The sequence below is a fragment of the Eptesicus fuscus genome, chromosome 4 (assembly GCF_027574615.1).
Source record: "Eptesicus fuscus isolate TK198812 chromosome 4, DD_ASM_mEF_20220401, whole genome shotgun sequence".
In the NCBI taxonomy this organism is placed as follows: Eukaryota; Metazoa; Chordata; class Mammalia; order Chiroptera; family Vespertilionidae; genus Eptesicus; species Eptesicus fuscus.
Window position 1 is genome coordinate 62,872,416 of NC_072476.1, and position 20,306 is coordinate 62,892,721.

At 37.6% G+C, this 20,306-nt stretch overlaps 1 protein-coding gene and 1 pseudogene across 1 annotated transcript in view; one reads left to right on the forward strand and one right to left on the reverse strand.

Moving 5' to 3' along the window:
* The window catches only part of POLR3G (RNA polymerase III subunit G), a 36,160-nt gene that overhangs the window by 7,518 nt on the left and 8,336 nt on the right, over window positions 1-20,306 (reverse strand). Inside the window, exons 3-6 of the mRNA XM_054715068.1 lie at window positions 19,115-19,244; window positions 11,261-11,317; window positions 8,656-8,706; window positions 3,457-3,536 (exon numbers count right to left, since the gene is read on the reverse strand). Of these exons, the coding sequence (XP_054571043.1) occupies window positions 3,457-3,536; window positions 8,656-8,706; window positions 11,261-11,317; window positions 19,115-19,244 (318 nt within the window). The remainder of the gene's footprint in view (window positions 1-3,456; window positions 3,537-8,655; window positions 8,707-11,260; window positions 11,318-19,114; window positions 19,245-20,306) is intronic.
* LOC103305281 (40S ribosomal protein S15a-like) lies at window positions 660-1,049 on the forward strand (annotated as a pseudogene).

Here is a 20,306-nt window from a genome sequence, read left to right on the forward strand (position 1 = left end):
TCTTCTATTTAATAAAAAATGAGCTGTTTTCATTACTGTCATTATTAGATCACTAAAATGTTCTACACTTAATTTGTACAAGTGATAGGATTTCACAAACTTTCTAGGAGGTGGGCGCAGCAATAATTTTACATATTAATATTCATAATTAGGCATAAGATCACTTTAGTTAAGATGTGAATATTCTTAAACAGTAATCATAACACTAATTCATAAATTTGCAAATACTCCATCCTATTATATTTGCTTAGTAGAGTAGATACAGAGATAAAAACACATTTTACATTTGGAGCGACTATAACTTAGTTATTCCATTATTGGTTCGTAAATAATTATTTTTAGAAATTTCATTATTACATTCAAATTTGAATTTAAGGAAATCAAAGGCAACAAAAAAACTACATCAGATAAACTCAGGTTTTTAATCAAAATTCAAACTCTACTTTCTTGTCACTTGACCCCACTCAGAACAAAAAAGACCTCTTATCTTCATACTGATCCATCTTGCCTTATGTAACTTATTACTACAATAGAATGTGTGTAAGTTTTATAAGTGGCAATCCTTTGGAAAAATGCAAGTAAACAAAATCTTAATTATAGATATTTTAAAGTGTCTATAAATACACACACACATACGTAAACATCTCCGTGCCACCATAATGGTGTACATGAATGTCCTGGCTGATGCTCTCAGGATTATGAACAATGCCAAAAAGAAGGCAAACTCTAGGTTCTTATTAGGCCATGCTCCAAAGTCATCTGGTTTCTAACTGTGATGATGAAGCATGGTCACATTGGCAAAGTTGAAATTATTGATGACCACAGAGCTGGGAAATATATTGTAAAACTCACAGACAGGTTGAACAAGTGTGGAGTAATCAGCCCTAGATTTGATGTGCAACTCAAAAGATCTAGAAAAATGGCAGAATAATCTGCTTCCATCCTATCAGTTTGCTTTCATTGTACCGACCACCTCAGTGGGCATCATGGGCCATAAAGAAGCAAGACGAAAACATACAGGAGGGAAAGTCCTGGAATTATTTTTCTAGGGATGTAAAACATACATGCAAATACAATGCCTCAATGGACAAAATATATATACACACACATATATAATGATGCTATGTTAATATTAATTAATATATGGATTTTTTTTATTTTCTGTTTTAATGAAACCATAAATTTGTGTAGGTAAAAGGGAATTGTATTTAACTATGTGCAAGGTATGTACTGTATTTGAAAAATCATGCTATTAGCTATTATTTCATAATTAGCAAGGAAATTATTTAAACTAGTTATACAGAAATATAAAATACATTCCATACTTTATATCCATTATTGCCACCTCAAATACCTTTAATTTTTTAAAAAAATGTTTCCATTGATTTCAGAGAGAGGAAGGGAGAGGGAGAAATAAATAGAAACATCAATGATGAGAATCATTGGTTGGCTACCTTCTGCACACCCCTACTGGGGATTGAACCCGCAAACCTGGTATGTGCCCAGACCAGGAATCAAACCATGATCTCCTGGTTCATGGGTCAACAACACTCAACCACTGAGCAACACAGGCTGGGCTCAAATACCATTAAATAAATAGCTTTAACTTTATTTCTATGACATAGGCCTAAATGAAATTTACAGACAGGAAACAGTTCTAGTTTAAATATTAAATGACCACCCTATTACTAGTATAGTTCTCTCTGTGTGTCACGCCAAATAGGAAGCTCAAAGGTTAATTTACTGGCGTCTGGTGATTCACACATTAATGATGAAATCTGAGTGTAGGTCACTCCCTCTCCATCCACAGCAGTTTTATTAAAATAAAACCTGCAACTGCTTTTATTGAAGAAATAAACAGTAACAGAGTCATCTGGAAGCTAATTTTGCTCTATTAAAAATGCTCATTGGAGTTTCTAGATTTGAAACTCCAGTTTTAACAATGTTTGTCCTGGAAAAGGTGTTCCAATGCAGGGACTAAGAAAACAATTTGTCCTGATGAGAAATTGCATTCAGAGGTCCCAATCAATCTTCCTCATAGCACATGCCAGCTTAGCAACTCATTTCCAGGAAGCCTTACGAACAGTCAGAATCTGTGTTCAATCAATACAAGTTGGGTAGGTCTGCAACCCCATCCATCAGTTCACTACAGTTAAACCTGACAGTTAACACTATTCCTCCAACACTATTCCTCTTGATTTTATTTTCAGCCATGTTTTCTCCAGCTCAAGCACTGGTCAAAATAAAATATCAAAAATACGAGTTTCTGTTGCCATGTAGCTGGCCAGCTTGCCCAGGCAAGTAAAAGTTTTAAAATAAGGAAGGGATAATAATACCCATCTCATCTGTAAGGAACAATAATATCACCTATTGTAATGAAGTCTTAAGGACATAATGAATATAAATCATCAAAGAGCCTGGTAAATAATAATTTTTCAATAAGTGCTGGTGGCTATCATTATCATCATCCTTATCATCACCATCAATGCAAGGTATTACCTGCATGATACAATAAATTGGCATGCCCTTCATGGACAGTGATCTGTTAATATTAATCTATATTATACAATATATATAACAACCATCCCAACAAATCCACTTCTAGAAATCGACCCTACATATGTGAAATGACATACTTGACATGAATTCAGCATTGTTTCTAATAGTGAAACACTACATGAAACATAATGTCCATTAGTAGCATATTGATTTAAAAAAATTATGGTTCGGTCTTATAGTGCAGCCAAAAAAAAAAAAAAAAAAAAGAGCCTAGTCTATACAGACTGACCTGGAACTATCTTGAAGATATTTTAAGTGGTAAAATGAAAATACAAGAGTGTATATGTTACCTTTTGTAATTAAAGAAAAAAATTGTGTTTGCTATGCATAAAATATTTCTGGAAGGATATATAAGAAACTTGTAACATTGATTGTCTACAGTAGAGGAACAGAATGGGTGGGGAAATTTTCAGTTAATTAAACTTTTGAATTTTATATCTTTTTGGTTTTGAAATATAAAAATAAGTTCCATAAGTTATGGTTTTCCCACAATATAATCTTCTACAATTAACATGAGACAGAAGAAAAGTATTAAAAAAGTACACATACAACAATAGGAGAAAAACTGAAAGGTTTTTAAAAGAAATACGTTTTAGGTATGTAACTCATTTCTTTCCCATGCATAATTCAAATGCAAGGGAAAATAGGAACAGAGTGGAAAAGAAGGCAGGTGACAGAAGGTGAGGCAAGTTGACAGGCGGGTAGCAGAGAAGGAGAGAATGGTGTCCCTTATCTCCCAGCCAACGATGTCAAACCTCTCGGGTTACCGGTGTGCTAGGCTCGGATCTGTCAATTCCACATGTTATTAAAATGTCAGAAAAGGTGAAAAGGCTGAAGAAGGCAAAGGCGGTATGACAATTTTTTCAGTTCACTCTCATAACAAGAAGGAAACTTTACCTCAATTGTTTTCAATACATCTGCAGTATTAGTGAGTGAAGTGTCTTTGCCAGTGTCGTTCACTTTTTTGGATTTGGGACCTGTTGAAGTAAAACCACTGTTAACACATTTTTACTAGTAAATAATAGCAATGGTATATTATATTTCTTTGCCTTCTAACATGCTGCCTAGCATAGTGGTATGCCATACCGGGCAATCACATAATTTGCAGACTGAATTGATTTTCTTAAAGAATAAACAAAACAAAACAAAAAAATCAGCACACCTCACCAATTTTCCATGATGATAAGTAAATGATAATCACCTAGTAAGATATTTTCTAAGACTGCAACTAGATATCTTTTTACTAGTACTGAGAATCTGTACTGGCAATTGATGCCATTCAGGTCAAAACTGCTCAAATATTACCTCCAAAAGAGTCACTACAGGACCAGTGAAAAGCTCTCACAAATATATCAGCTGCACTGGCTTCCTGTTCACTGATCAGTGTACTTTACTTTAGGGCAATTTTACCAAGTTTGGAAAATAAAAAACAAGTGCAGAATAAATATGCATTTGCCAATGGTTAAAGAGATGAGAAAGAGGTTATGTTCAGTGCAAAATAGCACTATATTTGGAATGAAGATTAAAATGGTTAATGTGAACATATCTATCATAGGAATTTGAAAATTTAAAGCAACATAAATAAAATGTGTTAATGCCTTTGGGATATTGTTTTAAGCCATATAAACATATTGCATTTTAGGCTGTTCTGAAACTGCAGGGACTAGAGAATTATTTCACACATAGCTCCTGCCAATCAGTTACCAAAGCATCATAATATACTACAAAATTGTCATTGTGATTAAAAAGTATTAAATTTCTTTCCGCAAATCATACTAAATACCTAGAAATTACTTGGCAACAAGAAAATATAGCTCAGAAAGATGTAATTTTGTTAAACATTAACATTTAACCTATAGAAGAATGTTTTAGATTATGGTGGATGATCCATAACTAATGAATTATAATTTACTGGTTTATTCCAAATTGCCCCTTGGGAAATCACCAAACTCAGAATTCCCAAACGTATATATTAGTGAGGTTTTGCTTGAACAAAAGTCATGGTTAGATTTAATAATGGGTAACTTTCTTGGTTCCCCTTGTGGGCAGTCTGTTTAATTTGAACTGTAGCACGTAAATATATAGTATCATAAATGAACAAGATCTCAATATCTATATATATATAAAAGGCTAATATACAAAGTGTCCCCTCGGGAGTTCAACTAGGAGACCGGGTTCGATCGATCACTATTACATGCACTGGCCACCAGGGGGCAGCACAGAACAAAGGAAGGCCCTGACCCGCAGCCAGAAGGCCCTGATGGGCCCTGATTGCTGGCCTGGCCTAGGGACCCTACCAGTTCATGAATTTAATGCACTAGACCTCTAGCATATTATATTGATGCCAGATAACATTAGCTAAAAATGTAATTTATTCACACCATTAAGTCTTTTTATCTTTAAGGTTCTTTTATCAAATTATTTACATTTCATAACACATAAGTCTGCTAAATGCATACTATAGAACAGGGTCAGGTAAATGAACTTATTAAAATTACTAATTTCTTAACCAAGAAAGTAAACTATATGCTCAAGCCTACTCAGAATCTTTTGCTACTTATTATTCTCACTTTATAGAATGCCTAACCCATATATGTATAAATGGGGGAGAAGTGTCAAATTACCAAAATTTGTTAAAAGACTGTTTTAACCCCAAAATATTAACATGAATTATTTTTCCATCTTTGGCCAAATATATGCTATTCTGGTAAATCAAATTCAAGGAGTAGTCATGGGGACATCTGATTTATATCCAAGTCAGAGAGAAGTTTGGGTAACCTGGGAACGTACTACTCATGATCGGCATCTGAAATGGGAAGCAGACTCGTGGGACGGAGCCTTTAACCTGTGGGGTCTGTGCTAACTCCAGTTTCTGTCAGAACTGAACTGAATTGTAAGATACCCAGTTGATGTTGCAGAGATTTGCTTGGTGTGGAAAAAGAACTCCATACATTTGGTGTCAGAAATAGTGTGATTGGTATTAGTATGAGAGTAAAGGAGAAAAACACAGGAGTGTGTTTTCCTACAGATTGTTATCCAAAATATACCAATGATCAACATGCCAAAAATTAATTTATTTTTTCCAATCTTTATAGGCCTCTCAGCAGCATTGTCTAGCATCCTTTAGCATGGTTGCCCACCTCCTAAAATACTCTTCACCTCTGAATACTCTTCTGTAACTCCACTCTCTTGTTACTCCTCCAACTCCTTTTTCTCTCTTTCTATCTCCTTTCTTTACTGAATCAGTTTCCTCTACCAGCCATTGGGCTCCGGCCCAAGTTCTTTAATTTCACTCTAGACAATCTCATTCTTTTTCATAGTCTCAATTATAATATCTATTCTGATGACTACGACCTCCCTTTTGAGGTCCATCCCCTCTGTATCCAACAACATATTCAACTTTGCTATTTTTGTATCAAAAAAAACAAAACAAAAACACAGCAAATCCAAACCCTTAAATACTATCTTTGAATTAACTTATATGATTTTCATTGTCAAACCAGATCTTTCTCCAAATCCCTCCCCCAACCTCATCTTAGTAAACTCCTACTCATTCTTGAACCTGGAGTCCAATTCCATCTCCTCAAAAAGCTTTTCCCTGACCTCTCAATGAGGACAGTGGGTTTTTGTTTTTAATGTTGTGACTAATGTAAGCTCCATTAGGTCAAGGTTTATTCCCACTTCACTCACTATTTTATTGCTCTTAGCAGTGTCCAGCAAAAGTAGATTCTCAACAATTAATTACTCAATGGAATTATGAAAGCAACAGAACGGAAAATTTCACTTTGGTATTTTATGTACATAAAGTTCTGTTCTACCAATTCCCAAATTTTACAAATTCCAAATGTTTCAACTAAAAAATGAAAAATCGGAAAAAAAACACAACTAAAAGACAAAAACGTCTACCACCCAGAACCACGGGAAAGCTGGCTCAGTGGAAGATTTACAGCTGAGAAGAGAAAGGAGCACAATCGCTGAAAAGCTGAGGTACGGAGGCACGCGAATCGGGCCGGCGGCGGGCGGCTGGGTGCGCGGCTTTTCTTCAACCCGCAGGGAGACAAGCTCCCGATCACTCTGAAATCCAGTTTCTGGGGACACTCGGGGGACCCAGACACCTACGGGGAGAAGCTGGACTCTCGGCCATCGGGTCGGAAAGTGAGAGTGACTTTTTTGCAGAGGTGCGCCTAGCAATCATTGTTTACTGCGCTGGAGCACAGGGCGCAGGGACTTGGAAACAGGAAAGGCAGAGACGGCTGACGGCAGCCATTGCCGTTGGCCACGCCCCAGCCTAGTGACGCCCTGAGACCCCGCCCCGCCCTGAGGCCCCGCCCCGCACATTCTACAAACCCGCCCAGGCTCCACACAGCGGCTTTTGCATATAAATGGCCTGTTCTGTGGCAGCTTAACCAACTACAGCTCCAGACTGCTCCAAAACCGCCCAAGCAAAGGAGGAGAAAACTAGCCCTTGCTGTAGCTCCTGCTGGGGAACACACAGTACACAAGGGTACACCAAGAGTGTCCACCTCAAGTAACTGGGAGGCTGACCCGTTGAACCAATAGGACACCTAGTAGACAAAACTACCCTACCAACTCAGGGAAGCAGAGAATATGAGAAGGCAAGGAAACAGATCACAAACCAAAGAAATGGAGGAGAATAAGCCACGGTTATAAGGTTTTTCAAGAATTTCATGGAAAAGGCCGATAAATTCAATGAGACCCTTGAGGATATGAAAAAGGACCAACTAGAAATTAAACATACACTGACTGAGATAAAAAATATTATACAGAGACCCAAAAGCAGACTAGAGGATTGCAAGAATCAACTCAGAGATTTGGAATACAAAGAGGCCAAGGACACTCCTCCAGAGAAGCATGAAGAGAAGAGAATTCAGAAAGTTGAAGATAGTGTAAGAAGTCTCTGGGACAACTTCAAGCGAACCAACATCAGAATTATGGGGGTACCAGAAGAAGAGAGAGAGCAAGATGCTGAAAACCTATTTGAAGAAATAATGAACGAAAACTTCCCCCACCTGATGAAAGAAATAGACTTACGAGTCCAGGAAGCGCACAGAACCCCAAACAAAAGGGATCCAAAGAGGACCACACCAAGACACATCATAATTAAAATGCCAAGAGCAAAAGACAAAGAGAGAATCTTACGAGCAGCAAGAGAAAAACAGTTAGTTACCTACAAGGGAGCTCCCATACGATTATCAGCTAATTTCTCAACAGAAACCATGCAGGCCAGACGGGAGTGGCAAGAAATATTCAAAGTGATGAATAGCAGGAACCTACAACCAAGACTACTCTACCCAGCAAAGCTATCATTCAGAATTGAAGGGCAGATAAAGAGCTTCACAGATAAGAAAAAGCTAAAGGAGTTCATCACCACCAAACCAGCATTATATGAAATGCTGAAAGGTATTCTTTAAAAAGAGGAAAAAGAAAGATAAAAATTATGAACGACAAATACATATCTATCAACAAGTGAATCTAAAAGTCAAGTGAATTAAAAATCTGAGGAACAGAATAAACTGGTGAACTTAATAGAATCAGAGGCACAGAATGGGAGTGGATTGATAATTCTCAGGGGGAAAGGGGTGTCTGTGTGGGGAGTATGGGAAGAGACTAGACAAAAATCATACACCTATGGAGAAGGACAACGCGGGGGGAGGTAAGGGAAGAGGGGGGGTAGGAACTGGGTGGTGGGGAGATATGTGGGGAAAAAGGAGAAACAATTGTAATCTGAACAATAAAGATTCATTAAAAAAAAAATGCAAACTAAAAAAAAAAATAAATAAAATAAAATAAAAAATAAAAAATGAAAAATCGGGCAATATAACCATTTACAAATTTTCAAATAAAATTGTCTACATAATTGAAAAGTCTTTCCTATCCCATCAAATTCCATAATTTAAGGAAATAAACAAAACAAAAAATCAACAAAAAGAGCTTTAGCAAAATAATAAAAATGTCAGTCCTTTTTAAGAAAAAGCATTCAGAACACTAAGTGTAGCTTCAGATTGACCATTTCACATTAGATAGAATTTAAGCAATAACCTTTTCCTACCTGGATTATTATTTTAGTCAATATACCTTTTTTAAATTTTTTCCTTGGCATCATCTCTCTTGGAAGTCTTCTCCAATCTGTATGTACAAAAAAAGAAATACAAAAATTACACTTCCTTCCACAAATTAATGGTACTGGACATAATTATTTCAAAAATACAACAGTTGCTCAAGCAATGCAAATAAAATTTCTTAATATCAAATTGTACAGAATTAGCGTGGGTATCAAAATATCACAATAATGTATTTTCTCCCATGAAGAAAAAGTGTTCATTAAAATAGCTTTGAAATCCTATCTAATAAAAGAGTAATATGCAAATTGACCATCACACCAAGACACAAGATGGCCACCACAAGATGGCCTGGCAGGGGAGGGCAGTTGTGGGAATTACGGGTGACCAGGCCAGCAGAGGAGGGCAGTTGGGGGGGACCAGGCTGGCAGAGGAGGGCAGTTGGGGGGGACCAGGCCGGCAGAGGAGGGCAGTTGGGGGGGACCAGGCCGGCAGAGGAGGGCAGTTGGGGGACCAGGCCAGCAAGGAAGGGCAGTTGGGGGGGACCCAGGTCTGCAGGGGAGAGATGTTGGGGGGGGGGGGGCACCAGGCCTGCAGGGGAGGGCAGTTGTGGGTGATCAGGTAAGCAGGGAGGGCAGTTAGGGGTGACTGGGCTGGCAGAGGAGGGCAGTTGGGAGGGACCAGGTCAGCAGGGAGGGCAGTTGGGGGGGACCAGGACTACAGGGGAGGGCAGTTGGGGGGACCAGGCCTGCAGTGGAGGGCAGTTGGGGGGGAGGGGGACCAGGCCTACAGTGGAGAACAGTTGGGGGGACCCAGGCCTGCCGTGGAGGGCAGTTGGGGGGGACCCAGGCCTGCAGGGGAGGGCAGTTACGGGGAACCAGGCCTGCAGGGGAGGGCAGTTGTGGGCGATCAGGCCAGCAGGTAGGGCAGTTAGGGGTGACCGGGCCAGCAGAGGAGGGCAATTGGGGGAGACCAGGTCAGCAGTGGAGGGCAGTTGGGGGGGAACAAGGCCTGCAGAGGAGGACAGTTGGAGGGACCCAGGCCTGCAGAGAGGGCAGTTGGCGGGGACCAAGCCAGCAGGGGAGGGCAGTTGGGGGGACCCAGGCCTGCATGGGAGGGCAGTTGGGAGCCAGCAGTCCTGAGAGGGATGTGAGAGGGAGGTCTGACTCCTGTGAGAGGGATGTCTGACTGCCCGTTTAGGCCCCATCCCAGCTGCCCTCTCCTGCCGCAACCCGCCTCCTCCATGCATGGCGGCGGAGATACTGGGACTAGCCTCCTCCATGCCACGGGACCCCAGGCCTCACCGCACGGAGCCCACCAGGCCCCACCTCCACTGTGCGTGCGGCCATCTTGTAGCAGCCATCTTGTGGTGGCCATCTTGTGATGATGTCACGCGAGGGCGTCACGCCACCTAGGCTTTTATTATATAAGATTTATATAATGATTTTAAAAATAGAAATTTTCATAACAAGAAAAGTGTAGAAGAATATTTTTCTACATAAAAAGTTTTGGGAATGAATAGATATGAAAAGTTACTCATAATAAATTGTTGATTAAAAAGTTTTTAAAACAATATATAGAATCCCCTTTAAAAATAAACCTAGCATAAGCATGCTCTCACTCTGTGCCTTTCCTGATCCCTCCACTTCTTCACAGGCATGTTACCTTTACTCCTCTCTCTCCTAAGTGCCAGGGCCTTCTTTTGCCTCTGCAACTTGTGTTCTAGTAGCACTATCCAAGTCACCCTGACAGGTCACTTCATTTCAATGGCAACTTTTTTTTTTTTAAATCTGCAACATAAATGAGCCGGATGAGATCTCTCCAGCCCCTTCCACCTTGTCTATATCCAATGCAAATTTATGAATGTTGTGGGGGGAAAAACCCTCATGGGTATGGTTCTTTTGAAAAGGCATCTTAACAACTAAAAATAGTCTATGTCTGCTTGAAAGAAAGGAAAATCCACGAGCTTAGCTTAAAAACCCTTAACACTAGATTTATTCTTTCTTCAAAAGCTATCAAATCACTCAGGAGCACAGAACTGAGTACTATTGGTACTACAGACTAAAACTGTGATTGTGGCAAATTAAAATGGAAAACCCAAATAGGTCTGCCAGGTATATATATATATATATATATATATATATATATATTGGAGGCCTGGTGCACAAAATTTGTGCAAGAGTAGGCTTTCCTTCCCCTGGCTGCAGGCAGCGGCTTCCCTCTGGCACCTGGGACCCGGACTCTCCTCTGGCTGCTGACAGGCACCCAGGACCCAGGCTTACCTTGCAGCCCCTGCTTCATTCAGAAGGTCATCCAGAAGGATGTCCAGTCTAATTAGCATATTATGCTTTTATTGTTATATAGATAGATAGATAGATAGATAGATAGATAGATATAGATATAAAGTATTTTAAGAACTTCCACAAAAATACTTTAACTCTTCCTTGTTACAGTATAAAAATCTTTTCATCTTAGTTTTTATAAGACATACATTAAGAATTAACTGTGGAAGAGATAGACTCTATTTTACTATGGTGAAATAGAAAATTTATCCTATGAAAACATGGTGCAGGGAAAATAGCCATTAAATATTATTTTAACATTCTCAGTTTTATAATTACCTGGTATCCACTCTTCTTTGTACACCTTCATATATCTTTTACTATATCTGTCAATATCTAGAAAAAAATTTTAAAAGTGTTCATTAGAAAAATCAAGAATAAGCCTGAATTTAAGCCATTCCTTTAAAATAACTGAAAACACCAGATACCTGTCACTTCACATTCAGGAAGTTTCCCGTATTTGTACATAATGTATCCCTGAACACATATTGAAGAGTTCAATGAGCATTAGGTATTTAAGTAAGTGTCAAGAAGCAGCTGCGTATGAATGGCTGGAATTGAGCAGAAACCTAAACTTTAATTATAGTTCTTAGAATCAGACAACCTGACTCATCTCTGAGGATATTCACAAAAGCCAAAAGACATGTCAGGAAGCCAGTTACGTCCAAGGGCAAGGAGGTCTACTCAGCATCGTCTGTTTCTTCTGCTGACACTGGTCTCCAGCTCCTAATCTGTACACCTTGTGTAACTGGGATGTGTTAAATACCTCAGTGGAGATGGAGGGCTGTTTGCTCACTTCCAACACATGCAGTTAGGCTTCTCAGTTAGCTACTTTTCACAACCCATTGGGGAGGAGAGTGAGGAAAAGGATAGGAGTAGGCGAGGTTGGACTCGATGGGGCCGTGAATGAGCAAGCTGAGAGCCTTCATGCCAACTACTGAGAACTCTGCAGGGATCTTCTGAGTTTGCCAAAAACGGATGAGTCACAACTGTGTCTCTTGCTTCTGTTTTGCCCACTTTGCCACAAAATTAAGGCCCAAATAAGTAATGATTTTTTTCTATGTTAAGAAAATGCTTCCAAATAATACTAAGAACTATGGTGTTAGACAAAGATAACTAAAGATAGCTAAAGCAGATCAGAGACCAAGAGACCAGGCTTTTCTAGGTATTTAACTGTTTGACATCAATCTTGCTCTCAAGTTTTTCATCTATAAAGAGAAGTCAGCAAAAATGAGAGATTTCCGGCATTTGCATTTTATAATTTTCTACAAAACAGATTCCCATATTTTGAAAAAACAAATTTAATCCACAGTATACTAAGAAAAACAGTTATTACCTGCTTTCAATGAACCACTTTTTATATTTTTAAATTACTTTCAAATAATTTACAGACAAATAAGAGATAGTACTGGGACCCAAATAAAAAGAGGCCAATAATTTGAATAGCATTTCACCAAAGATATACATGGACAAAAAAACACGGTAAGATATTGAACATCATTAGTCATTAGGGAAATTCAAATGTATACCACAATTAGATACCATTTTATACTTAGTAGGATGGCTAGAACTAAAAAGACAATAACAAATGCTGGCAAGGATGTAGAGAAACTGAAAATCGCATACATTGTTGGTGATGGAAAAATGTGCAAAATTTTGCAATACAGTTTGGAAGTTACTCAAAATGTTACATAATAGAGTTAACATATGACCCTAGATATATACCCACCAATAGAAATGACTTATGTCCACATAAGAATGTATACATGAATGTGCATAGCAGCATTACTCAAGCAGCCCCAAAGTAGAGCTGACCCCAGTATCTGCCAACTGATGTATGGGTAAACAAAATGTGGTATATGCATAAAATAGAATATTACTCAGCCATTAAAAAAATGAAGCATTGATACATTCTATGCCATGGGCAAACCCTGAAAACATGCTAAGTGAAAGAAGCCAGTCACAAAAGGAAACATATCATTTCATTTATGTGAAATATCCAGAACAGACAAGTCACTAGAGACAAAGCAGATTAGTGGGTGCCATGGGTTGGATGGAGAATGGGGGTGTGATACTATTGATTATAGGGTTTATTTTCTGAATGATAAAAAGCTTATAAAAATTAGCAGTATGGTTGCACAATTCTGTGACTACACTAAAAGCCACTGAACTGTATACTTTAAAAAGTGAATTTTATCTCAATAAAGCTGTTATTTAAAAAGAATAAAAATTATCAGAAATTTTAATAAGAAATAAAGTAAACTCAAATTTATATTTCATTATTTTTCGGTTTTGAAGGTATATTTATCTAAAACTAGAGGCCCGGTGCACGAAACTCGTGCATGGGGGGGGGTGTCCCTCAGCCCAGCCTGCACCCTCTCTAATCTGGGACCCCTCGAGGGACATTCCTCTCACAATCCAGGAAGGACTGCTGACTCCCAACCGCTTGCCTGCCGGCCTGCGTGATTGCCCCTAACCGCTTCTGCCTGCCAGCCTGATCACCACCTAACCACTCCCCTGCCAGCCTGATCCACGCCTAACTGCTCCCCTGCCAGCCTGATTGCCGCTAACAGCCCTCCCCTGCCAGCCTGGTCACCCCCAAATGCCCTCCCCTGCTGGCTCAGTAACCCCTCACTGCCCTCCCTTGCCAGCCTGGTCCCCCCCAACTGTCCTCCCCTGGAGGCCCACTCGCTCCTAACTGTCCACCCCTGCAGGCCTGGTCACCCCCATCTGCCCTCCCCTGCAGGCCTGGTTCACCCCCAACTGCCCTCCCCTGCAGGCCTGGTCACCCCCAACTGTCCTCCCCTGCAGGCCTGGGTCCCCCCCCAACTGCCCATCTTGTGGCAGCCATCTTTGACCACATGGGGGCAGCCATCTTGTGTGCTGGAGTGATGGTCAATTTGCATATTACTCTTTTATTAGATAGGATGGCAATGTTCTTTGAGAGCAGCTAACTGTACATCAGTTGTCTATTCTGGGTATGTCATGCACAAACTCTGAATACATGTGTTTCATAAATATCCTGATTCCAGATTTCAGATGCATCGTTAGTAAGTACTAACTTACTACTTCTGATTCGTCTTACACTTGCACTATCTAAATGATTCTAATTACAAATGCATATCTAATAGGTTCTAGTTTATCATTACTTCCAATTCTTCTTATACTTGCACCATCAAAATATAATACTTTAAAAAACTTTGATGGCTCACATTTTTGTTGAAGAAAGGATGAGCCAGCTATCTTCTTTGGTCTATAATTACAAAAACATTTTCATTATTAAATTTATAATCACCAATTAATATAAATAAACCACTAAATTATTTAATTTCTACATAATCTATTTATTTGCAATCATCTTTGTTTTTGCCTTCAGCATTTGTCCAGTTACAAACTACATCAAATAAATTTGGTATATTAATATCATAAAATATATATATATATATGTGTGTGTGTGTGTGTGTGTATATATATATATATATATATATATATATATGGTCACATATCATTTCAGCAAACAGGATGTTCCAAATTTTTTTCACAAAAATTATGTAAATATATGCTTTTCAAAGATTAACTATATGAGAATACCATATTTCCTTTTTATCCTTAAAAATATATTGTTTACTCATTGATTCTTGAGTTTGAGAAAATTCACTTAGGATATCATCAAATGAAGACAGTCTGAAATTTTGTTTATATAAACAATTTCATCATTAGTAACCAGAGAGCTGCTATCTCTGTCTCTTTGCATTCATCTTCTGATTTGTCTAGTAACTGGGAAACACCTTCCTGTCAATTTTCTTCTCTTTGCCATTATGAGCAGAAAAAATTTAAATTCTCAATTGTATTCTATAAAAGCAAAAACAAAAACAGAACTACAAAGACAAGAGTCACTCCAGACTTCTTTTATATTTTCTTAAAAATTAATGTAATACTTTAGGTAACACAATAGGAAAACTAAAGGATGATGTAATAGTGATTGATGATTTATTCCAATATTGCATAATCTTATGCAATTTTATCATTCTTCTATTTTTCTATAGTCTTTTTTTTTTTTTTTTCAACATAGTGGGGAGTAATGGATGAATGATGAAATAATATCTACAATGATGAAACACCAAAATGTTTCAAGGCAGGAAAAATAAGATCACTAAGATTCCCAAATGTATTTTAGATTAATAAAAATGTCAAATGAACTGATATGGTAATGCTAATAAAAAATGAGGTGTTTTTCAACTTAAATACCCATTAACAGATAAATGGCTAAAGACGATGCGGCATATATACAATGGAATATTATTCAGCCAAAAGAAAGAAGGAATGGATGACCAGACCTTGAGGACACTGTGCCAAATGAGATAAGTCATACAGAAAAAGACAAATACTGTATGGTATCACTTACATGTGAAATTTAAAGAAACCAAACTCTTAAAAACAGAGAGTAAAATAATAGTCAACAGAGGCTGTAATGTACCTTACAAAGAAAATGCATGCATTAAATACCTTCCTTCAGGCATGAGTTATAATGTTGTTGGTTGTAAATGCAATGTTAATGAATTAATAGTATTGATTATATTATTAATGAATCAATAAATTTTTAAATAACATTTTAAAAAAGAGGTGTTTTTAAAAAAAATTTTAAAGTAAATTATCTTGTCCTTTTGAAGATCTTTATTAAAAATAAAAGTTACAAATACCAATCATTATATATAGTAATAACTGCTCAAAAAGAAACTCAAAAATTAAAATAGGGTCACATGGAGCCTAATGGTATATCAAGAGTTAATAAAATAAATTCCATTTATTCAGTAAAAGACATTATGGCCATATCACAGGTAAATTTATAATTTCCACTGGGCTTTAAGTTCTGAAATGGCTTACAGAACCATCTCCTCTGTCACTCCTATTTCTACCCAGAAATCCCCAGTGGCTCAGGAACCTGAGCTGGGAACCATTGGTCCAGATGATCTCTGTGTACCTTTGCAGCTAAAATTCAATAAAATTCATTTCTGCTTTTCCTTTATTATAAAAACCAGAGGCCCGATGCACAAAGATTCATGCAAGAATGGGCCTTCCTTCCCCTGGCTGCCGGCACTGCCTTTGCTCTGGCCGGAGGCGCCTTTCTGCTCCCGCCCGGAGCCACCTTTCTGCCTTCCCACGCTGCCCAGAGGCCTGGAGTGGCTGGGGTGGTGCGGAACGCCTGTGCCATTGCCATGGCGACGATGCAAGTGTCCTGCCCCGCCCCTGGCTGCTCAGCGCCTGCGTATGCAAATTAACCTGCCATCTTTGTTGGGTTAATTTGCATACTCACTCCTGATTGGCTGGTGGGTGTCGCGGAGGTATGGTCAATTAGCATGTCACTCTTTTATTAGGTAGATAATACCAATCACTTCTATAATTCTACCTGAAAACAAACAAACCTTGAAGACATCACCAAGTTAAATGTTTATGCCCCAGTTAACTGTGCCCCAGTTCTTTGTGACAAATCTCAGTGCCCCAAGCCACCAGCGACTTGACTATCAGGAATTCTTGCAATATCCTGCCCTATTTGTTTGTTCTAGTCTCTACTAATTTAGTTTTTTACATTAGTCCATAAGTATCTCTTTCCTAAAGCACGTAGGTGGCAAGTGATGGGAGAAGGCTGGTAAGGGTGCAGTGATGTAACACTATCTAGAATATATCTCTCTGACAGTTTATTTACATTCAGTCTGGCCAATTCTTTTTCATTCATAGTGTGGATAGTATATAAACGTGTGTGTGTGTGTGTGTGTGTGTGTGTGTGTGTGTATAATATTATATTAACCTATATAAACATATGTATGCTTATATTTTAAAAACCGTTATTTTCAACCACAGTTTTTAAAAAAACAGATTACATCAGGAAAGAGGTATATCAAGGAGAATGTATTTGTATTAATTTAGAAAATTCTATACAAATTTTCTCCTGAATTAAAAAACAGAAGCAAAAGATTCCTTACATTTTTAAATATTTTATTGTGCAGTTATCAAAGATAAAGGGTCTCTTAAAAAAAAAAATAAAGAGCCTCTTTATCCAGGTACAAACCAACCACTCCCAGAAACCAGCAACGAAATTATGTTCTTAATATGCCTGTCTAAAAGACTCGCATGAATACTTTAATGATATGACACACTTTTAATTAACATGTGCTTTAATACCAAGCACATTTAGTTAAATAAATTTGTTTTTCAGTCTGGAGAAAAGACTAATTTTTAAAAACTATATATTTTTATTGATTTCAGAGAGGAAGAGAGAGAGAAACATCAATGATGAGAGAGAATCCTTGATTGGCTGCCTCCTGCATGCCCCCTATTGGGGATCGAGCTGCAACCCGGGCATGAGCCCTGACTAGGGATCAAACGCTGACCTCCTGGTTCATAGGTCGAGGCTCAACCACTTAGCCATGCCGGCCAAGCAAAAAAGACTAATTTTTGAAAAGATTAAAGTATACCCTACATTGTTATTTTTCTAATAAGAATGAATATTTATTAGTACATTTAGTGTTACTTTTTAAAATCTTTAATATGAGCTTTAATTCCATTTTCAACTCAAAGAAATAAAAGTATGCAATATAATCATGAAAGTTTAAAAATTCAGTATGTTGAAGTAAAAAAATTCAGTATTTTTTAGGTATAATTATCTCTTTCTTATCAAACCATTATGTAACTTCAAGCAGTTATATTTTGAAAAATTAAATGAACCTGTCTAAAAGGCTTCTTATAATTACAAGCACATGTAATATTACTTTACAAGACTTCCTTTTTGACTCTTAGCCAATTCTAGCTTCCAGAGAGAGGGAAAATGGAATGCATTTTTATTACTAATGGAATGTGATGATACTATATGAATTTCTCATGTTTTAATGATGTTGTTTTGAAAGCTCAAGAATGATATCGATCTCTCTAATTTCAACATTCAAGGGCAGAAACTGAAAATCAATATAGACCTACTTTGCTAAATAACCACTTGGGAATGGGTTCCCTGCCTCTAAAAGCACTTCCCACTTCCAGTCTGAGACTGTCAAACCTTCTCCAACTCAATCTCCTCTCTGACCTTAGCAAAACCAATGAATGTGTGTTTTGTATTCAATGAATATGTGTTTTGTATTCTATTATATCTGATATATAAATAATAAGCCAAAATATAGTTAAGGCATTTAAAATTTTTAACCAAAATATGAAATAATCAGAGGCCTGCATTAAGATTTACGTATAAGGATAGTAATCATGGCATTATATATGAGAAAAAAAATTAGAAACAACCTTAAATCTAACAGCAGGAAATGAGTTACAATTAATGTTATATCCACAATGAAATACCACATAGTAATTAACCCTTTGCACTCGCTTGCTTTTTTCTAGATTCCTGCTACCGATGCTAACCGTGTCGAGTCACACTCGACATCCGAGTGTAAAAGGTTAAAAATTATATTTTCTAAGAATACTAAGGATAAGCAAAAATGCTAATAATATGCTACTGAGTAAAAAAGGGAGATACAAAGTAACATGAATCCAATTTTATAAAAAGAATACACATGCAGCCCTAGCTGGTTTGCTCAGTAGTTAGAGCACCGGCCCTCGGACTGAACGGTCTCGTGTTCGAGTCCAGTCAAGGGCATGTACCCTGGGTTGCAGGCTGAACCCCCCACCCTAGTCAGGAAGTGTGCGGGAAGTAACCAATCTACATCTCTCTCTCACATTTATATTTCTCTCTCTGTCTCTCCCCTTCCCTTCCACTCTCTCTAAAAATCATACAATGGGTGAGGATTAGCAACAACAACAAAGAATATACATACAGAAGAAAAATTCTGGAATATACTAGAAAATATTTTAATCTAAACATAAACATTACAGATGATTTTCACTTTTTAAATATTTTTTGTTTTTCATAATTTTTACTGAATACATAAAACTATTGTGAAAGGTAGTTCTACAAATATCAAAAATTTTAATATATATTTTCTGTTAAATCAACCTAAAATACACTTTTTCAAGGTAGTTGATAATTCCTGACTAAATCAAATCAGTCAGTATTAAATGATCATATACCTTGTGCCAAAGCATTGTTTCATCTGTTTGCACTGAACCACAGAATCAGAGTCCAATACGCACCTTGTTTTTCTTCAGGTGTTTCTATAAAATAAGGCATTCTTTTCACAGTTTCTCTCAACTCCTGTTTTAAGGCCAGCATATAATCTTCACCCTCTCCTGTTTTCAGTGGCACTGGTTTATAATCTGTATCCTGTTTAAGTTAAGAGACAATGATTTTTTAAAATAAATATTTTAATATCCCTTTTGCCTACATTCTGGAAAATGTCAGTTTTATTGAAAAACTACATTTTATAGGCAATAAGCTTTACAATCAACTTAAAAGATGTTGAGTTTTTGTAATCTATTTAACCTTTTAGCCCATTTGCTCTTATTTTAGAGGTAGGAAATATGGTTAATTTTTCTATTGGCCCTAATTTTCCTGATGATAAAATAATCATTTTGCTATACAGTCTGTTTACTGCGATTTCATATTTTAAAGATCAAGGCGCCCAAATGAGAGTAACTGCTTTCATTTTCTATTAACTTCAACAGTGGTGGTAGTATTGGTTGGAGCAGTAGCATAAAAAAATAGTAGCAGCTATCATTTAGCAATGTACTCAATATTCAACATCCGTGATCTCATTTGAAGTATCATCAATATTTCCCATTTTACAGTGAAGAAGTTGAAGAAGTGAACAATCTGTAAGCCCATAGAACATGTAAAGCAGGAGTTTGAAACTATATCTTCAATTTTTAAAAATTACATGCACACACACATATTCATAACAAAGTAGATCCTCAGGGCATATAGTAAAGACATTTCTGGTTTCAGAAGCTAAGTGTAGGATATATTTTCAAAATTTTACTCCAAATTTATTCATTAATTCTACAACAATTTATTGAGTGCCTACTATAAGCCAGACATGGTTAGACAACAGGAGATACCATCATAACTAGTCAAAGTTCTTGCCCTCAGGAAACTTACATTCTAGGGGAGAAAAACACAATAAAATAAGTAAACAAATGAGTTAATATGTAATTTTGGGTAGTGGTAAGTGCTATGAAAAAAAATGAAGCTGGGTAGTACATGGAGGTTGGAGGTGGCTGTTCTACACAGGATAAACATGCATGACCTCTCGGGGAAATCCCGTTTGAGCAGAGAGCTAGGTAAAATTAGGAAGCCATCTATGCAAAGACTTTGGGAACAGATGGCTCCAGCCAGGGAAACCAGCAGAGGAAAATGCCAGAAGGAACAAGGAGGCCAGAAAGGCTA